This window comes from Panulirus ornatus, chromosome 16, assembly GCF_036320965.1.
Source record: "Panulirus ornatus isolate Po-2019 chromosome 16, ASM3632096v1, whole genome shotgun sequence".
In the NCBI taxonomy this organism is placed as follows: domain Eukaryota; kingdom Metazoa; phylum Arthropoda; class Malacostraca; order Decapoda; family Palinuridae; genus Panulirus; species Panulirus ornatus.
This window is the reverse complement of record NC_092239.1, coordinates 9,999,876-10,018,319: the sequence shown is the minus strand read 5'-3', so window position 1 is coordinate 10,018,319 and position 18,444 is coordinate 9,999,876. Positions and strand designations below refer to the sequence as shown.

Below are 18,444 nucleotides of genomic sequence, written 5' to 3'. Positions count from 1 at the left end.
TGACCGAAGTGACTTCCAGCAACCCCACAAATCAAGCACCTGAGTTTCGATACCTTAGCCTACGATTCTATCATACTGGAGCTTCCGTTCTTCTATACAAAAGATATTCTTCTGCCACTATGTGAATATGATGACGTCTCACTGTACATGCAATCCGTTGCTAACGGGAGTCTCATGTACTGACAGCTTCCACGGAGCTACGGTACCGGTGACGGTGTTGCCTTTCCCACCGTACTGGGTGGAGGAGTACCACCAGGCCGTCAACGGCACCACCGTCAAGATCTACACCGGCACCGACGGGGAACTGCTACACGCTGTGGCGGGCGCCCTCAACTTTAGTTTCCTCGTCCTCCCTACGGCTAACTGGGATGAGGTAAGTCACTATTACTACCACTTGGGTTAAGGTGAGGTAAGGCAATCTGCTACAGTTATTGCCTCCGATTCACCTAAACAATAGCTAATCATCCAACAAAGATGGGAGTGGCATGCATGTGTTTATAGGACTTAAACCTCTTTCATTTTAACTGATACTTTCTTCCCCCTTACCTCATCATCTAATATGGAACGAGGATACCTCTCTTATTACATCTGAACCATCAATGGGAGACGAAAGCGTTTTGAATCTCATTCGTAGCCTGTTGTAAACCACATTACCGACGACTACCCGGATAATGTCCATGGATTAAGGCCAATATTGGTGTCCAGACGCTTCTTTCTTGACACTGTTCACCATATCATTGTTCCGTGTCTGCAGGTTGAAAAGAAAGTGGAGGAGAGGAAATCGTTCATATCTTCTGTGTACTACACGGTGTTGCCACAGCGCCTGGAGCGGTTTGATATGACGTATACCTACGAGTATGTCTCGCCTGTCTTCTGCATGAGGAAGCCTGGTCTCAAACCCGGCTGGCAGAGCCTCTACTACCCGCTGGCCGACCGGGTGTGGGCGACCGTCCTCGCTCTCCTGTTCAGTGTACCAGCCATCCTCATTGTGGTAATCTACACGTCTTTGTATCACTTTTTTTATATCTTGAAAGTAAAGTTGAAACCACACCTTAATTCTATTCTAATTCGTAAACATAGGAAAATATATGTCTACACTAACTGTTTCGTCAGTGAATCTATATAGACTCCAGAATTCACGGGAAACAACTGCATCTTTCCAAGCGGCCTTGAAGTAGTTCATCCTTTCTGCTCCTGATTGGAGTGCAGCCTCAAAGTTCCATAAACCCTATAAAATGCGTCCTAGGGTTTAAGAACCGAAGTATTTTGTTTCTTTTAAACCTGTGTGCCAATGCCCAACTTAGCGAGGTATCGCTAAGAAAAGGCGGCTGAGCCTTAGAGGAAGAGTCCTCTCTTAGCGCCTTACTCTCATCCTTATTTCGTAATAGTAATAAAACTGGGAAGGAAGGAGAGCGAAATTATTTCCAGCTCTCTGCTCTCGCGCGTCTCGGTCGTATTCTACAATACGCAGGAGAGTGGGTAGCATCCTTTCTTTCTTATCCACGTGCTAATTCTTTAGTACCCATGTACCAAGGAACAGGTAAATTGTGCAGTCAGGAAAAACGGGTCTAATTTTGATCCTGACATCTATCTGAAGCGTTGTTTCCCTGGAGCAGTCTGTATACCTTATCTTAATAAGGAAGCTGAAAATTAACTCAAAACGCCTGAAAGGTATGGGTTCAAATTATATGCTACCGAATGCAGTTTGTTCCTTGGAAAGGGTATGCAAATCGAGGTATATATAACTCGTCCCCTAGTTAAGTGTCTAAACCAATTTTCTCTCTCCATCCCTCTTCAGTCCTCCGCCTTTTTCGCCGTGATATACGTCCAGTAAAATGCATTTTTAGGATGAATACTCGTGAGAACCTTGCACCATCGCTAGATAAAATATTTCCAACGAGCTATTTACTACATGGAATTCAGTCACTGTGTAACAGGGATTTTCAGATATATTTTCTTCGATGATTATAGCTACGTGAAACAACTGGGCATAATACTTTAAAAGAGGCTTTTGGAGACAATTTTCTGTTCACTGTAAACTTAACCGCTCATTTGACTACTCCAGATCATTCGCATAGGGGAGCGGAGGTACCGCGGTAGCAGGATGGGAGCTGGGGCAGTGGTACAGCACATGACAGGGATGCTGGTAGGGCAGAACCTGCCACGACGGCTGCCCACCACCAGTTCCATCCGCCTGCTAGTGGCGGCCTGGCTGGTGTTCGCCTTCATCATCGGGACGGTCTACCGCGGCAACCTCACCGCTCACCTCACCCTCCCCAAGTACCCGCCTCGACCAGAGACAGTAGAGGAACTGGTTGAAGTAATAGACAGGCAAGACTCTCTCAGCTTATTTGCATAGTGCTTGTATGCTTGGAAGTATGTTGCTGAGTAGCGCTGATCGCTTGAATAATGAAGTTTGATGCAAGAAAATGTCTACAGATATTCACGCATGACATCTAATAACACCAGAGCATTAAACTCCATACCAACACTTTTTCTTTCTTTTTTGGGGGGATGAGGACTGTTGGCCTATCACCTGCCATGGTTATTAAAGTCATCAACGTTTACTTATAATCACTGATTCAATCGGCTTCAACACAAATTCTTTCATGTGTATAAGATAAATGTAAAGCGATATGCATTTTCAATATATATATTGCCTTCGATATTTTACATCAGATATCTGCGTGACATTTGAGATATACAGTGTGTTTTAATCCTAATGGGTGTAATGGAAATGAAATGTCTGAGGACCATATGCGGTTAGAGGTGGTTTGATCGGTTAAGTAATATAAGCGGAAGAAAGAAATCTGGTAATAAAAAGTGTGGTTGAGAGAGCTGAAGAGGATGTGATGAAATGGTGTGGACGCATGGTGAAAACGAGTGAGGAAAGTTTAATATAAGCGGATATGTCCTCTTTATTAACCTTTCTTCGCTCATCTTATCCATATGTCCAAACCATTTCAGCGCATCCTCTTCAGCTCTCTTAACCACACTTCTTTATATTTCCACGCCTCTTACCCTTTTAATACTTACTCGATCAAACCACCTTACGGCTCACATGGTCCCCAGACATTTCATTTTCATCACATCCACCCTCCTCTGCACATCCTTATCTATAATCCACCACGTTCCAAACGCCCTACATCTGCCATTCTAGCGTCAAAACACATTCAACAGTCCTTCAAGATACTCATTCCATCCCCTCCTAACTTCACCATAACCGGTTACTAATCCACTATCACCGAGGCTCCTATTTGTTCTCATTTTTCGCACATGGATCAATTAATCTCCTTCCAAAACATCATCTTACTCTCACTTGAGTTTACCTATACATGACCTCCCCACCCACTCCCAACTCTCATTCGCCCATGTTTTCAACCCTTGCAAATTCATCTTGACCTTCTGCCACTTTCTTTTGAAAATCTCCCAATTATTTCCATTCCTCTCTAGTTATTACCCCCCCCCATGCACCTCTCTTTTCTCTTTCATACTTGTGCCTTCGCAATTTTCAGCACTATCCTACTTGTTTTCATTTAACGACTCCACCTGAGTGAGAACACCTCCAATAGTGTTTATTCTCATTCAATGAAATACCAATATTAAACATTCAATGCTTACTCACCAGTTTAGTCCTCTACATATCGTGTGTAATTCTAAATTAGTTGAAAGAAGAGTCACACTATCAGATAACATACTGTGCATGGAAATACATCTGTAGGATATCTTAAGATCATCTGCATAAGTATATGGGAAGGTACTCACATTATATTCATTGACGAATAGAGTGACGCGTCCACCTTATGGAGCTGTTTACAAGGAGTTCTTCATGAATTCCGACTACGAGGCGTTCCGAAAGCTCGGGGAGTTGTTTTTCATTGGGCCCAGCGTCATGGAAGGCCTCCAGCAAGCCTTAGAGCGCAAGTGAGTTTCCAGCCTGAAGTAAGATCATTTATTACCATATTGAAATGCACCGTCACTTTGTAAGTTAGTCAGTTACATTTCCATCAACAGTTACTGCTCGTTGGCATAAAGATGAATATGAAACTTTGATTTATCCTCAGTGACTGACTGACATATTCAGAAAAAACAAAAGTCAGCCATTGTTATTAATGACAACCCATATGAAACTCTGATTTATCCTCAGTGACTGACTTACATATTCAGAAAACAACAGTCAGCCATTGTCCTTAATGACAACCCATATGAAACGTTGCTTTATCCTCAGTGACGGACTTACCTATTCAAAAAATAAGTCAGCCATTGTTATTATAATCACAGCCCTTACATAATTCTTCATAAGTCATACGTCCACATTTATGCCAAGCAACACACCTTTCATACAAATTCAAACACTGCATATAGTGTAATAGTGACCTGCATGATGGCATAGGTCACCTGAGGAGCAGAAGTCAAACCATGAACACCATGATTCAGCAGTGGATAACACTGTGTATCAAGGTAGGACTTTGCAAGGAACACAGAAACTGGGAACAAATCGGAGATTAGCAAGCGGGGACTGGGCTATTATGGCTTCACTTGGGTGACCCACGAGTTCATTCCCACTTCACTTCACACAAGATTTGCACCACTAGTTGTAGCTCACCTTGCGGTATTCCAGAATGGAGTTATCTTGTCCCTTCCAGCCAGGCAGTGATAGAAACTCGCCGCTTTATGGAGAACATCATCGCCGAGAACTTCACCCGGCCAGACGGCACCACCGACTTGTACGTGGGTCGCCAGCACATCCTCCCAGGCTTGGCTGCCTGGCCTGTCCCACACGACGCTCCCTACCGTCCTCGGCTCGACCGCTGCCTTATGGCCGTCATTGAGGTGGGTTGATTGAAGAAGATGGAAAATCAGGTAGTCACTAGAGAGAATATTAATTTTAGGAAAAATGAATTACACATTTTGATAGCAATCTATCAGGAAAGGTAAATTAATAAAACTAGTAACATGCATGAACCTAACATAATATGAATTTTGACGCAAGATGATTTTCTTTAGTGTTGTCACTTTCGATAAATAGGAAAAATTACGACTGATTTTCCCTTAAATATTTAGACACCTTTAATACGTAATTTGGGCGTGAAAGGTGATCAGTTATATATATATATATATATATATATATATATATATATATATATATATATTTTTTTTTTTTTTTTTTTTTTATACTTTGTCGCTGTCTCCCGCGTTTGCGAGGTAGCGCAAGGAAACAGACGAAAGAAATGGCCCAACCCCCCCCCCCATACACATGTACATACACACGTCCACACACGCAAATATACATACCTACACAGCTTTCCATGGTTTACCCCAGACGCTTCACATGCCTTGATTCAATCCACTGACAGCACGTCAACCCCTGTATACCACATCGCTCCAATTCACTCTATTCCTTGCCCTCCTTTCACCCTCCTGCATGTTCAGGCCCCGATCACACAAAATCTTTTTCACTCCATCTTTCCACCTCCAATTTGGTCTCCCTCTTCTCCTCGTTCCCTCCACCTCCGACACATATATCCTCTTGGTCAATCTTTCCTCACTCATTCTCTCCATGTGCCCAAACCATTTCAAAACACCCTCTTCTGCTCTCTCAACCACGCTCTTTTTATTTCCACACATCTCTCTTACCCTTACGTTACTTACTCGATCAAACCACCTCACATCACACATTTTCCTCAAACATCTCATTTCCAGCACATCCATCCTCCTGCGCACATCTCTATCCATAGCCCACGCCTCGCAACCATACAACATTGTTGGTACCACTATTCCTTCAAACATACCCATTTTTGGGTATATTATCCCTGGGGATAGGGGAGAAAGAATACTTCCCACGTATTCCCTGCGTGTCGTACAAGGCGACTAAAAGGGGAGGGAGCGGGCTGCTGGAAATCCTCGGCTCTCGTTTTTTTTTTTAATTTTCCAAAAGAAGGAACAGAGAAGAGGGCCGGGTGAGGATATTCCTTCAAAGGCCCAGTCCTCTGTTCTTAACGCTACCTCGCTAATGCGGGAAATGGCGAATAGTTTGAAAGAAAAAAAAATACATATATATATATATATATATATATATATATATATATATATATATATATATATATATATGTATATATATATACGTAATAACCTTGCTTTTATTTACATTCACCCTCATCTTTCACATACTCAACCAAACTCGGAAACCATCTAATAAAATTTCTTACTCTTACCTGATACCGGCGCAGTTTCATCAGCAAACAATAACTGGCACCTTCAAAACAACTCGACGGCTCCACTCCACACCTGATGACTCTTACCTAAAAACACAAGAACTCCTTCGATACCTCACTGTTTCTTATGTTGTGTATGTTCCTCTAGGCCAGAAGGGGTGCTCTTGCATCGAAAGATCGGTGTTTTGTGAGCTATTGGCTGGTGCAAAGAAGTTTTCTGCCAACAGTAACTGGACGGTTACCGTCGTGTTGCCGAAAGGGAGGACCTGTTGATTGGGCGACTCGTTCGCCACGCAGTGTTCGTGAATCCGCATTCTGGGGTGTGACTTCGTCTTGTCAGTATAGAGTACAATATGCTAGACTCTTTTCCATCATTTCAACGTCACTATGAAGTTAGGTGGCTGGAAAAATGTCCACCATATTTCAAACTTTTGTTTTATAGACGATATGAAGACCATACTTTATATATTTTCATTTTTGTTTCTGTGGATGGCATTCCTTTATCCTTCAATCATTTGAAATCCTAGCATAACAACAATGAATTCACCTTAGAGGTGGAAAAAAATGATAACATCCCATTTCTTGATATCAAGATAAGTCACTGTGGGAATTCCTTCACGACATAAGTATATAGAAATCAACATTCACTGGTCTTTGCAAGAAATGTACTTCTTTTATCCACATCGAATACCAACGTAACTTGGTGGTAACACTGGCCACACGAACATTTCCTATATGTTTTGTTTATCTTAAATTCCTCATCGAAGGAGAATCACTGAAAACATATTTACGTAGGAACGGTTTTCTTTTATACTTAATCAACGTGTATATTCGTGAAACAATAAACAAAGCATTATGTCGTTAATCTAACTATCAACTACACCTAGGAATACAATACATTTTCCAGTATTGTTCATTGGAAAGGTCGGGTATACAACTTCGAAAGAAAATGACTATTTTCTTACGTGAGTTTTACCCACAAGTAAACATTAGCGCAGTTTTTAAAGCAAGAAATACAATCCAGCCATGTTTCATGGAGGCACAGTCGTCAGTTGTCTACCAGTATAGTGAGTCCAACAGTTATAATGAGTTGTACATTAACCAGACGAAAGTAAAAACTCAGGACACGCATTCATCAACACCTTAGGCCACTATTAGGAATGAGCTGCCTAAACTACCAAACCCCTTTTTTCAACACAACAGAATCATGCTCTCGGCAAAACCCCACCCAATGTTGACAGCCGACATTGTTCCTCAAACTGTGATCTTCCTGTCGTACAGGAACAAATCCACTATTAGTCACAATGAAGTATCGACAGATTCATTTCATTCGTAGATACGTTTCATTAGTCATAACTATCTAGTTAACTTTAAATGTACATTTTAACGTTAGATGTAATTACCCAAACGGAAACCAATAAAACCGAAGATGCTCATCCAATCCCTTGTGAATCGTTTCCTATCTGTCTATCTCTCTCTATCTATCTATCTATCTATCTATCTATCTATCTATCTATCTATCTATCTAGGAGTACGCTTTATATTCTATAATTACGTATACATTTTACTTTTGTATCCCACAAAACCATTCATAACGTTAGACCTGACCTCCAAGCTTTCTATACCTTCCTGTAATATGCATTCATCTGAAATATGATTGTAATGAATATCAATTAGATTCAGTTTCATACCTAACGATAAAAGACAAAGTTATTCGGTGTTTCATCAGGCAGGATTGTACGAGAAGTGGAGCAGCGACCAACTAGCCAAGGCTCGTCGACAGAGCAGCAGGAGGCAGCGGGAGTACCTGGCTCAGAAGCGGCAGCAGCAGCAGCAGCAGCAGGAGGGGACAGAGTCTGGCATCAGCATCATGGCCCTCACCCTCACACACATGCAAGGACCACTCATGCTCCTCCTCATAGGACTGATTCTGGCTGGCCTGTCGTTCACCATCGAAGTCTTGGCACGTTTATATGTTTTCTGAGTAAAGTTACCACGGGCAGCCAGCATCTAGACATGGGTTCACCATTGTACTTAATGGTTTCGTTAACAAAATTTGGGTGGGATATTCACCATCTGTAATACATTCATGTATACATGAAAATATTGTGAATGCCAATCAATAACTCAAAATTCCCAACTCAGTTGTATAAGCAAGACGAACTGATCTGAAATCTGTGAATGCGTTTCTGTAATTTGCGCATTAGTGCCTTTGGCGGTTGTACTGTACATTAAACCATTTTCTTTCGTTACGTTCAAACAAAAGATGATTTTCATTTAGAGGAAATCAGCAGTAACTGAATCGATTATGATATCAGTGCTATCAAGATACTTCACTGTTGTATGTACATGTACTTAAGCAGTAATTAACTAATCCATTATTGACGCTCTGAGATCTTATGGTAAGTGTAGGATAAGTCTACCCCCCATGCGATGGTACAGAGACTCTTCCTTTTTTTGTTGATAATGAGACAAAGTACCTCCATGTGGGATGCATCTGATTAATCGTCGACTTCAGCTGATACAGGAAAAAAAAAATTTAGATTGGTGTTTACACAACACTGATCCAGTTATGTAAGTTTAGTTCATTCTATTTTCTTACCATTTCACTATCTATAATAAAGGAATAAGGCTCTTGATTGGGATTCTTCTTCATTTCCTTGATACATATTCTCATTTTTGAAGTAGTGTAAGGCAGGGATTGGTCTGAATAATCACTGGTTCACAGTACTTTTTCACATCTTTCTTAACAAGTTGTGTGTGTGTGTGTGTGTGTGTGTGTGTGTGTGTGTTTGTGTGTGTGTGTACCTAATGAAAATGGTAGATACAGCTCCAATCATCCCCTGCTAAGTACGTCATTATCACTCTGTGCACCCAAAGTGTTGAAGATGTTGCTTGCGCGCGCAAACTTCCCTTGGCCAATCACGGTGGCTACGTGCAGTGTCGAGCACCATGCATCTGTCACTGTAAGTCCCTTAACCAATAACACGAAAGTAAAAAATGTGCTGATGATTACGCAGACCAATCAGATTTCAGCTTCTCTCGTAGTCTATGGTTGCATGTTAGTGAGATTTGGACTGTCTGCCTTATATGCAACCACCTCCACAGAAAGGAGACACACTGCTGTTTCCCCTTGTTGTACCAAAGACAGAGGTCTTCTTCATTATTGGCAAATCCCTTCTTATCACCTCCCACGGATCCTCATTGTAAGGTAAAGGTTCAGATAATTTCATCGTGTTCTTTCTAAGCTCATGAGTGACTACACTTAACCATGCCTCCCGTCTGAACATGTGTCTAGGGTGATCACGGAAGCCAGATGGTTTCAGTGACTACAGGTCTACGTAGCATTAGCCGAGCTGACCTGACAGGCAAGGGCAGGTCTACGGGCGTCACTGCGAGAAAGAAGCCCCGATTTTTTTTGAATTAGAGATAACTTTCCTTCAATAGGATACACTGCTATTGACTGTATATATGTGAATTAGTGTAACGTACCGAACTGAATGTGAATACAGTGCAAGATTAGTGTACAGATTGTCATCAGCCATCAGTACCAGGACAAAGCAAATAAAACTTTGTTGCGAGATGCTGGTATTGTTCCACAACACGGGGTTAATGTGGCTTTATGAGGAAGCGCCTCTGAAGAGGACTGACTGAGAAACAAATACACACAGAAAAGTTTCTGGTCAAAAAAACAAAAAAAAAAGTGAAGATGAAATCACGTAGAGGCTAGATTCCTTAAGGAGAATAAATCAGAAAAAAAGGGAAAAAGACTGATCTCGGATGAAATGCATAAGTATAATTATAAGAAGGAGAAAAAAAGTAAAGTGGAGGGAAAAAAAATATGATGATTTATCAATAAGATTAGCCAAACGTTTACCCAGTTCACTGTGGAGGAACGTTTGCACCGACCTTGCCATGTGGAAAGAGAAGTGTATAATGATACATAGCAAGCTGAAAATACAATAATGTCTGTATACCTAGAGCATGTGTAGCGGATCCTGTCAGTGATTCACATTCCCTATGATAAAGAAAATATTTGGATAATTTGTTTATTTTCAGTATCCTATCATTCATGCGAGCACATGTGGAGAGGCTGAGTGAGGAGAGGCTGACTCAGAGCATGTGCTTGTCGAAAGCGAAGGTGAGTTAGGTGAAGAGGGATGTTGAGGAGAAGGTGGGTGGATGTAGCGAAAGGTGCTTTGAGTGATCGGGACCTGAACATGCAGAAAGGTGTGAGGCGTGCATGGGGTAAAGCGAACTGGAGCGATGTGTTAGACAGAGGGCAAAATGCTGTTATTTAGCTAAACTAAAACATATGACACTGTACTTCCAATGATACGGCCTTGCCAAAGGTAACTTTTTCACTCAAGGTGTAACTTCGAGCAGCTCGAGGCCGGCGTCTGTGTGTGTGTGTGTGTGTGTGTGTGTGTGTGTGTGTGTATGTTATGTATCTTCATGCAAATAAAGGAAACGTATCTTTAAAAGGTGAGTAGTGCAGAGGTTGAGGCAGAGGATGAAGGTGAACGTGCTTCTAGCGACAGTCCTCCTCTCTGATACTGTGGCTCAGCAGCTCCTGCACTCAGGTGAGCGTGCTCATAGCACTGTGATCAAAATGCTTCCATGTACTTAAGTATGCGAATAGTCGCCATTTCTTTCCTAGTCTGCTCATGAACCTCCTCAAGTGAATGCACTAAACACTGTGACGAAACTATTTCCCAACTCACGAAAGTGTTCCTTCCATAAATGCTGTATCCAAGCTGCTTATCTATCACACACTTGGTCGTCTGTCTATACCGTTTACGAAGTAATCACACACTTGGTCGTCTGTCTATACCGTTTACGAAGTAATCACACACTTGGTCGTCTGTCTATACCGTTTACGAAGTAATCACACACTTGATCGTCTATACCGTTTACGAAGTAATCAAATTATTCTGACGATCTGAAGTTTCACCATCAACATTTGTTGATCAACTTTGCTTTTCAAAGATCTTACAAGCCCTGTGATGGAACGCATCCAAACAAATCTGTTGATTAATCTATTTCTTAAGATTGTTGCCATTGTTACACATACCCATGATCCATCACATACCCAGGCACCTACATGTATCAATCTGAATACACAGATGTAAAGCAGGACGTTAGTCTGGCGGTGAGTGCCGTGCTGGAGGCCACGTCTCAGCCCTCCTGCTCCCTCATCCTCCTCACTGATGGCGTCACCTCACACTCCACCATCGTCAAGGTAATTTTTTGCTCTTGTTTAGTGTGAGAGTTTTTCCGTGAATCTTTCTTCTTTGATCAATATATTGTCATGCTACTGCCTGAAAAATACTATGTCCATAAAGCAAGTTCTTCATGGCATTCGTCGAAAACTTTCGAGAGATCTTCCGCCTCATAGCGCTGTAAATGGTTCGTTTAGTAACCATCAAAATGGATCAATGACTAATTTCATTTCCCCAGGAGGTGAGCAGCGAGATATCTTCCCCTTGGGGTGTGACGGTGATGGAGGTGACGGCAGCGGACGGTCAGGACGGTAACGTGACGCTGGCGATGCTCTCCCACCTGGTCGACCTGGCTAGACAGGTAGGTCATTCTCATATCATACGTGGGGTGGGTAAGCCACTAACATTAATGCCCCATCAGGAAGTTCAGTCTCACGTTACTACAGAGGTGGGTATGTCACTCAGTGACAAATAAGTCAGATATCCCTCCCAAATTACAGTTGTTACGAGTAGGTCAGTCCCACATTACTCTCGAGTTCGCTAGGTCACTCGCATTGTCAATGAGTTGAGTAGGTCAGTCTCATATTACTGAGGAGAGCTGAAGAAGTTAAGCATATTTTGACATTATCATTAGGGCAAACAGGTTGGAAGGGTCACACTCACTTTCATGTTCAGGCAGGTAGATCCCATAATATTCTGCTGGAGAGGCGATCTACTCTGATGTGATGAACAACATTAATTCTTGAATGAGAACTAAAGTTGCTGATCGTGTCAGGTGCGGCTGGGGTCGTGGTGCGTTAGGGTGGTGGTAGTGAGCCACGACCCGGACTTCCTCTCCTCCTTCGCCGAGTCTTCCCTCAAGGGCCGCCTCCTGGTGTGGGCCACCAAGCTGCTGGTGGTCACCCGTCTCACACTCCCACAACTCCACGCCCTCCTGCCTGCCAGTTGGACCTTTACCATGATGAACACCATCGTCCTAAATCTGGAAAATACGCCAAATAAGCACAGGTATTGTAGGCAACGAAAGCCATCTTGCTGAACAGATAAGACAGGATAACCAATATCTTACAATATACACAGCTAGGGCAGCTATCACTATCCAATAGGACACCTCTCTTCCAGCGCCAGGTGACGTGACCAGCATATACCAATACCCTTAACCTGGAGAACACGTTTTCCCTCGAGATATACAGTGAATAAGACTAATTAGGCTCGATGATCTTCATCATAATGCAGTGTGTCAGCCTCCACAATATTTCTCAACCAAGAGCAACAATACCAGTCCTATGTATGGGATCAGTGTGGACGCTCCAGCCGTAAAGTGACATACAGTAATAATACCCGGTGTTGTGTACAGGGTCACCGTGTACGCCCATCATCCGTACAGCCCGACGGGAGCGCAAGTGGTGCGGGTTGCCTCCTGGTCGCCGGAAGGAGGTCTCCACCTGCTCACCAAACTCGATCTTTTCCACGAGAAATTCGACGAGTAAGTAGACGTTCCTGGATGTAAAACCTATCACCTGTTCCATCAGTGCCACCTCTTGGGGTGTAGGGCTTCTATCACACATATCACCATCTCAAGTCCCTGTGTTTACTTCCTGACATATCATCAGTGTCTCTCTCTAGCAAGACAATAGGTTAGCAATTTTTTCCAAATACGTCTCATAGCGTTTTGATGTGTTATCAGTTTCCACGGAGCTACGATACCCGTGACGGTGTTGCCGTTCCCGCCTTACTGGGTGGAGGAGGAACACCAGACCGCCAACGGCACCACCGTCAAGATCTACACCGGCACTGACGGGGAACTGGCACTCTCAATGGCACGCACTTATAACTTTACCTTCCACGTCCTACCCGTCAAAAACTGGCCGGAGGTGAGTCACTCCTTGCTCAGCTACAGCTACGTGGGTCGGGATGAGTCACTGACACTACGTGAGTTAAGGTTCCTGATGTCATGTGGACAGAGATGACTATGGACTGTGATCTGGTTGATGGTTTGGTCACCACAACGACATTTCCTGAGTCACAGAACTGGTATATGAGTATACATGAGTGACGATGGTTATGTACATATCCATTCTTCAGATTCATGTGAAATTGCTTCTGTTATCATCCTGAGGAAGATATATTAGACAAGTTCCACTTTGTGTTACATATATGATGTTCAGATGGTAACAAAAGGCTTGGATATTTTTGATACCTGATGCGTTCGTGGCTGTAAACCATCCTATTTACGGCTGCACACACTGATACGCTTGCTTATGGCTAGGTTGATCTATACACCCAGGTTTACGAATAGTTTACTGCACCGTCTTACTTCCCTCGCAGGTTGTGCAGAAGGTGGAGGTGAGAGAATCCTTCATGGCACCTGTGTACTATACATTATTGCCTCAACGTCTGAAGAGATTCGATATGACGTTCGTCTATGAGTTTACCTTTAAGACTTTCAGCATGAGGAAGCCTAGTGCCAAGCCTCGCTGGCAGAGCCTCTACTACCCGCTGGCCGACCAGGTGTGGGCAGCAATCCTCGGCCTCCAGCTCTGTGTCCCGGCCATCATCCTCATGGTAGTGTAGCACTAGATGCCGATCCGTCTCTAGAGATACAGTAAAAGCTTTACCGCTGATTCATGGTAACATCTTTGAAATCTAAGCAATGTAATCTTGTGGCTGATCAGCGCAATCAGGGAAATATAAGAAAACAAAATGGATCAATAGCACTATACGAGATACGCCAGTCGCTGAATTTACCATGGAAAAGACAATCCACATTTTTCTTATATTTCATCCTCCACAGTTTCACAAAGACACCAAGTCGCATATTTTCGAGTCTTGCAGGTCCTTCGTGTTGAGGAGCGGAGGGACGGCGGCAGCAGGATAGGGGCGGGAGCAGTGGTGCAGGATGTGGCAGGGATGCTCCTGGGGCAGAGCCTACCACCACGGCTGCCAAGCACCAGTTCCAGCCGCCTACTGGTGGCGGCCTGGCTGGTGTTCGCCTTCATCATCGGGACGGTCTACCGCGGCAACCTCACCGCTCACCTCACCCTCCCCAAGTACCCGCCTCGACCAGAGACCGTCCAGGAACTCGTAGATGCAGTTGACAAGTAAGAAAGAGACATCTATGTCATTCAGATCCACTGAACATTGTGCAGTTATGTATGCATCATAACTGCTTCCGTACGGTGATGAAAACGTTGAGCACAGCAAATTTCCAATGAAGTAAAAGACTTTCACTCTGAGCGTAAAATGCTTCTACTGCAAATATCACGACACGTCAGTTGGTTTCGATGTTTCATATATCATCACTGAAGATCCATTTCTGTAAAAGTAACTTGCTCGATCCTAGTGATGTCATAATTTGATATGTCCAAAATATGTAGATGAAAACACATTAAGTAATGCATCCAGCCACAGGAGTCTTACGTGGCCCCGCAGGAGCCTTGATTATGCCAGACAAAGGTAACCTGGCTGATAAATCTCCAACTAGTGAGTCTGGACGAGTAGATGGCACTGTACAGAGGTTCATCTGAACTCTTATCTAATATAACATATGACGTAGGAGCAGGTCTGCTGGCGGCCCACCTAAGCAACAAGACTAATGCTAATGCATGTGACAGACCAATCTTTTTTCCAAGGATCTCTTGTCTGAAAATATTATTCTGACATTCCCTAAGCCAAGTCTGGTTCAATTAGTTATGTTGTAAGATGCCGAAGTCTGTAGACGACAGTAAGCGGGAAAGTTAAACTGCAACAGAAACTGAACGTCTACAGCTGTAGTATATATACTGCCTTGTGTGGATCATATAGTTAAGGAGGGACATCAGTATTCATATTCTCTTTTCCTACCCAGGTTCTTCTTTATACTACCAGTATATTTCTTCTGGGTTTAGTGAGGTAGAATATCTACATTTTCCAGATAATATTTCGGACCCATCACAATTCTTTCATTCTTCTAATCATTCCAAAAACTATGGTCTTCTTACATAGGCTCAATCCTTCAACAGAATAACGGGAGGCTCGTATCAAGCTCCTTTTAAAGCTTTCTATACGAAGTCCAGCAATAAAGTCTACCAAAAGCTGGGTAAACTTCTATTCATCGGGCCCAGTGTTCTGCAGGGTCTCCAGCAAGCCTTGGAGCACAAGTAAGTATCTGGCTATACACCCAAGTATGCAATGATGATATCAGGTTAGTTTAGAGGGATAGTGTTACATTTGATACTGGCCTGCATGGTAACCATAACCAGTTAAGAAGTGATCATACTGAAAGGGAGCTATTGAGAGAATGTTTGGCCATGGAACGCTACATCACTCAGTGAAAAGCGTACAATCTCTCGACAGATAGATGAAGAAAATCTTACTCTAATACTTAAAGGCTTTTGGTATAGTTGTAACTTTCATCATAATAACAAGACTTTCAAAAAGCTGGTTATTCATATCAAGACGATACAGAAACATGAGAAGTTCAACACTCAGAATAGTAAACCTCAAAAAAATGTTTAAAACAACACAATTCAGGTATCTCAGTAATCACAAATATGACGAAAACAAGCGTAGTGTCCGTGATACATACACTATTAGCAGCCACACGTACAACAGAATAGAGAGTGTATCTATTGGCATCCACCACTTAAGGGTTTATCTATTGGCATCCAACACTTAAGTGTTTATCTATTGGCATCCACCACTTAGGCGTTTATCTATTGGCATCCACCACTTAAGCGTTTATCTATTGGCATCCACCACTTAAGCGTTTATCTATTGGCATCCACTACTCAAGCGTTCAATTAATAAGTATAATAACATCATTAGCGAGTTGGTACTGGGTATATGAACTAACGCTAGTATTCTCTATCGATTCTCTGTTGGTCGGCTCAAAAACTATAGACCAAGTGTCGAGCCAGCACTACGATATGCTTGGAAGACTGAAATGAGTCTGCGTGCGTCTTCTTTAGAATTCCGTATTCTCTATTACAACCTATCCATGTTGTAAACTTGTAAAGGTTAAGAGTTAAAGTTTGAAGTCTTGATATCACCTTGATAGGACTGGGTGTGAACGAAGACCATTGTCATACAGAAACTAGACTGTAGGCATAAACATAGGAAAAACATCTAAGTTCTCATTTGGTAAGCTAAACAGTGTTGATTTTATCCCCTCCCCACCAGCCAAGCAGTGGTCGAGGGCCGTCGCAACTTGCAACACGTCATAGCTGAAAACTTCACCCAACCAGATGGCAGCACAGACTTGTACGTGGGCCGCGAGTACATAATGCCAGCGATGGCCGCCTGGCCCATCCCCCACGATGCCCCCTACCGCCCTCAGATCGAGCGCTGCATGATGGCCGTCATCGAGGTGGGTTGCTTAATCAGAAGGGAGGGATCAGTGCTCTAGTGAGAAATCGATAGAAGAACGAGTTCGGCGCTTAACAGGTATGAAATTCAGCTAGGAGGTGTGTGATCCTTCCATGCTATTAGAAAATTGGATATGCCATCCCCAGAATCACTCTCAAGATACAACTTTGATGTCCTGTAGCTCCCTTCACAAGTCAGCGACCTTTCCAGCATCTAGAACACCAAGATTCATACTTCTTCAACCTACTCAATCGTTGTTAATACCCTTCCATATCCGTGAAGAAACGAAGGACAATACCATTTTCAAATCATAAGGCTTCAAGACCAAAGACTCGTCTGGAAACAATCAAACTGAGCCGACGAATCTTTCTTTGTTTGGTTAGTTTGAATGGGACGTGACAAAGAAGCAACGCATGACTCCATTCAGATCATGTGGACACTGGAGGAAAGGCCGAATCATCTCGAAACTGTTTGCATTTCTCGTTCTTTGACATTCTCCCTTCAACTACTGTTCTTTTTGTTTTGGAAAGTCAGTGCCACCTTGATCCCATATCTATTTCCCCTCATGAACAAAACGGCAATACGTAGATCAATTGAGCTCAATGCCAAAGATGCAAAGAAATGCCAAGTCTTCATTTCACCAGGCAGGTTTGTACGAGAAGTGGAGCAGCGATCAAATGACGAAGGCTCGACGCAAAAGCAGCAGCCGGCAGCGGGAGTACTTGGCTCAACAGCAGCAGCAGCAGAAGCAGCAGGGAGCGGCGCCGGATGGGACACAGTCTGGCAGGAGCATCAGGGCCCTCACCCTCACACACACTCAGGGTCCACTCATACTCCTCCTCCTAGGGATCGGCATTGCAGGACTCTCCTTTACCGTCGAGATAGTAGCATCCTTGATCCTAGTGTTCACAGAGTGATCGTCAATACATTGTCACCCACTGAACAGCCACACCTCCCCAAAAGAGTGACGGTGTCGGAGAAATTTCTAAGATTTCTTTTTCTTCTTGTATCATTTTGTGGTATAGTTACTGTGGTTGCAATAGTTGCAGTTCAAAATTCAAATGTGTTTTACAACTTTATGTGTATCATCCGTAAGATTTCAAATACATGCTCGAATCACAGTGTTTAATGTCTTTTTATTCACTTTTTGACAATGTGCCTGTTTGTAAAGTGATATATATATATATATATATATATATATTTTTTTTTTTTTTTTTTATACTTTGTCGCTGTCTCCCGCGTTTGCGAGGTAGCGCAAGGAAACAGACGAAAGAAATGGCCCAACCCCCATACACACGTACATACACACGTCCACACACGCAAATATACATACCTACACAGCTTTCCATGGTTTACCCCAGACGCTTCACATGCCTTGATTCAATCCACTGACAGCACGTCAACCCCTGTATACCACATCGCTCCAATTCACTCTATTTCTTGCCCTCCTTTCACCCTCCTGCATGTTCAGGCCCCGATCACACAAAATCTTTTTCACTCCATCTTTCCACCTCCAATTTGGCCTCCCTCTTCTCCTCGTTCCCTCCACCTCCGACACATATATCCTCTTGGTCAATCTTTCCTCACTCATTCTCTCCATGTGCCCAAACCATTTCAAAACACCCTCTTCTGCTCTCTCAACCACACTCTTTTTATTTCCA

General features: G+C 43.1%; 3 protein-coding genes across 4 annotated transcripts in view; 2 read left to right on the top strand and 1 right to left on the bottom strand.

The window, feature by feature from the left end:
- The window catches only part of LOC139754135 (ionotropic receptor 93a-like), a 30,277-nt gene extending 26,378 nt beyond the window's left edge, over window positions 1-3,899 (bottom strand). For both annotated transcript variants that reach the window (XM_071671259.1, XM_071671260.1), the window contains exon 1: window positions 3,766-3,899. The gene's annotated coding sequence lies outside the window, so the exon portion shown is untranslated. The remainder of the gene's footprint in view (window positions 1-3,765) is intronic.
- Window positions 1-8,826, top strand: part of LOC139754136 (ionotropic receptor 93a-like) — a 9,122-nt gene extending 296 nt beyond the window's left edge. Inside the window, exons 1-6 of the mRNA XM_071671261.1 lie at window positions 1-373; window positions 755-988; window positions 2,066-2,331; window positions 3,787-3,924; window positions 4,647-4,833; window positions 7,945-8,826. The exon at window positions 1-373 is cut by the window's left edge and continues 296 nt beyond it. Of these exons, the coding sequence (XP_071527362.1) occupies window positions 128-373; window positions 755-988; window positions 2,066-2,331; window positions 3,787-3,924; window positions 4,647-4,833; window positions 7,945-8,199 (1,326 nt within the window). The 5' untranslated portion in view covers window positions 1-127 and the 3' untranslated portion in view covers window positions 8,200-8,826. The remainder of the gene's footprint in view (window positions 374-754; window positions 989-2,065; window positions 2,332-3,786; window positions 3,925-4,646; window positions 4,834-7,944) is intronic.
- Window positions 8,827-9,340: 514 nt separating this feature from the next.
- LOC139753965 (ionotropic receptor 93a-like) lies at window positions 9,341-17,979 on the top strand. The gene is made up of 12 exons (XM_071670925.1): window positions 9,341-9,426; window positions 10,701-10,798; window positions 11,342-11,457; window positions 11,676-11,798; window positions 12,213-12,445; window positions 12,795-12,923; window positions 13,125-13,311; window positions 13,766-14,002; window positions 14,273-14,538; window positions 15,439-15,576; window positions 16,598-16,784; window positions 17,428-17,979. Exons 2-12 carry the CDS (start codon window positions 10,729-10,731, stop codon window positions 17,698-17,700), a joined length of 1,959 nt encoding a protein of 652 aa, XP_071527026.1. The 5' UTR covers window positions 9,341-9,426; window positions 10,701-10,728; the 3' UTR covers window positions 17,701-17,979.
- The last annotated feature ends 465 nt before the right edge of the window (window positions 17,980-18,444 follow it).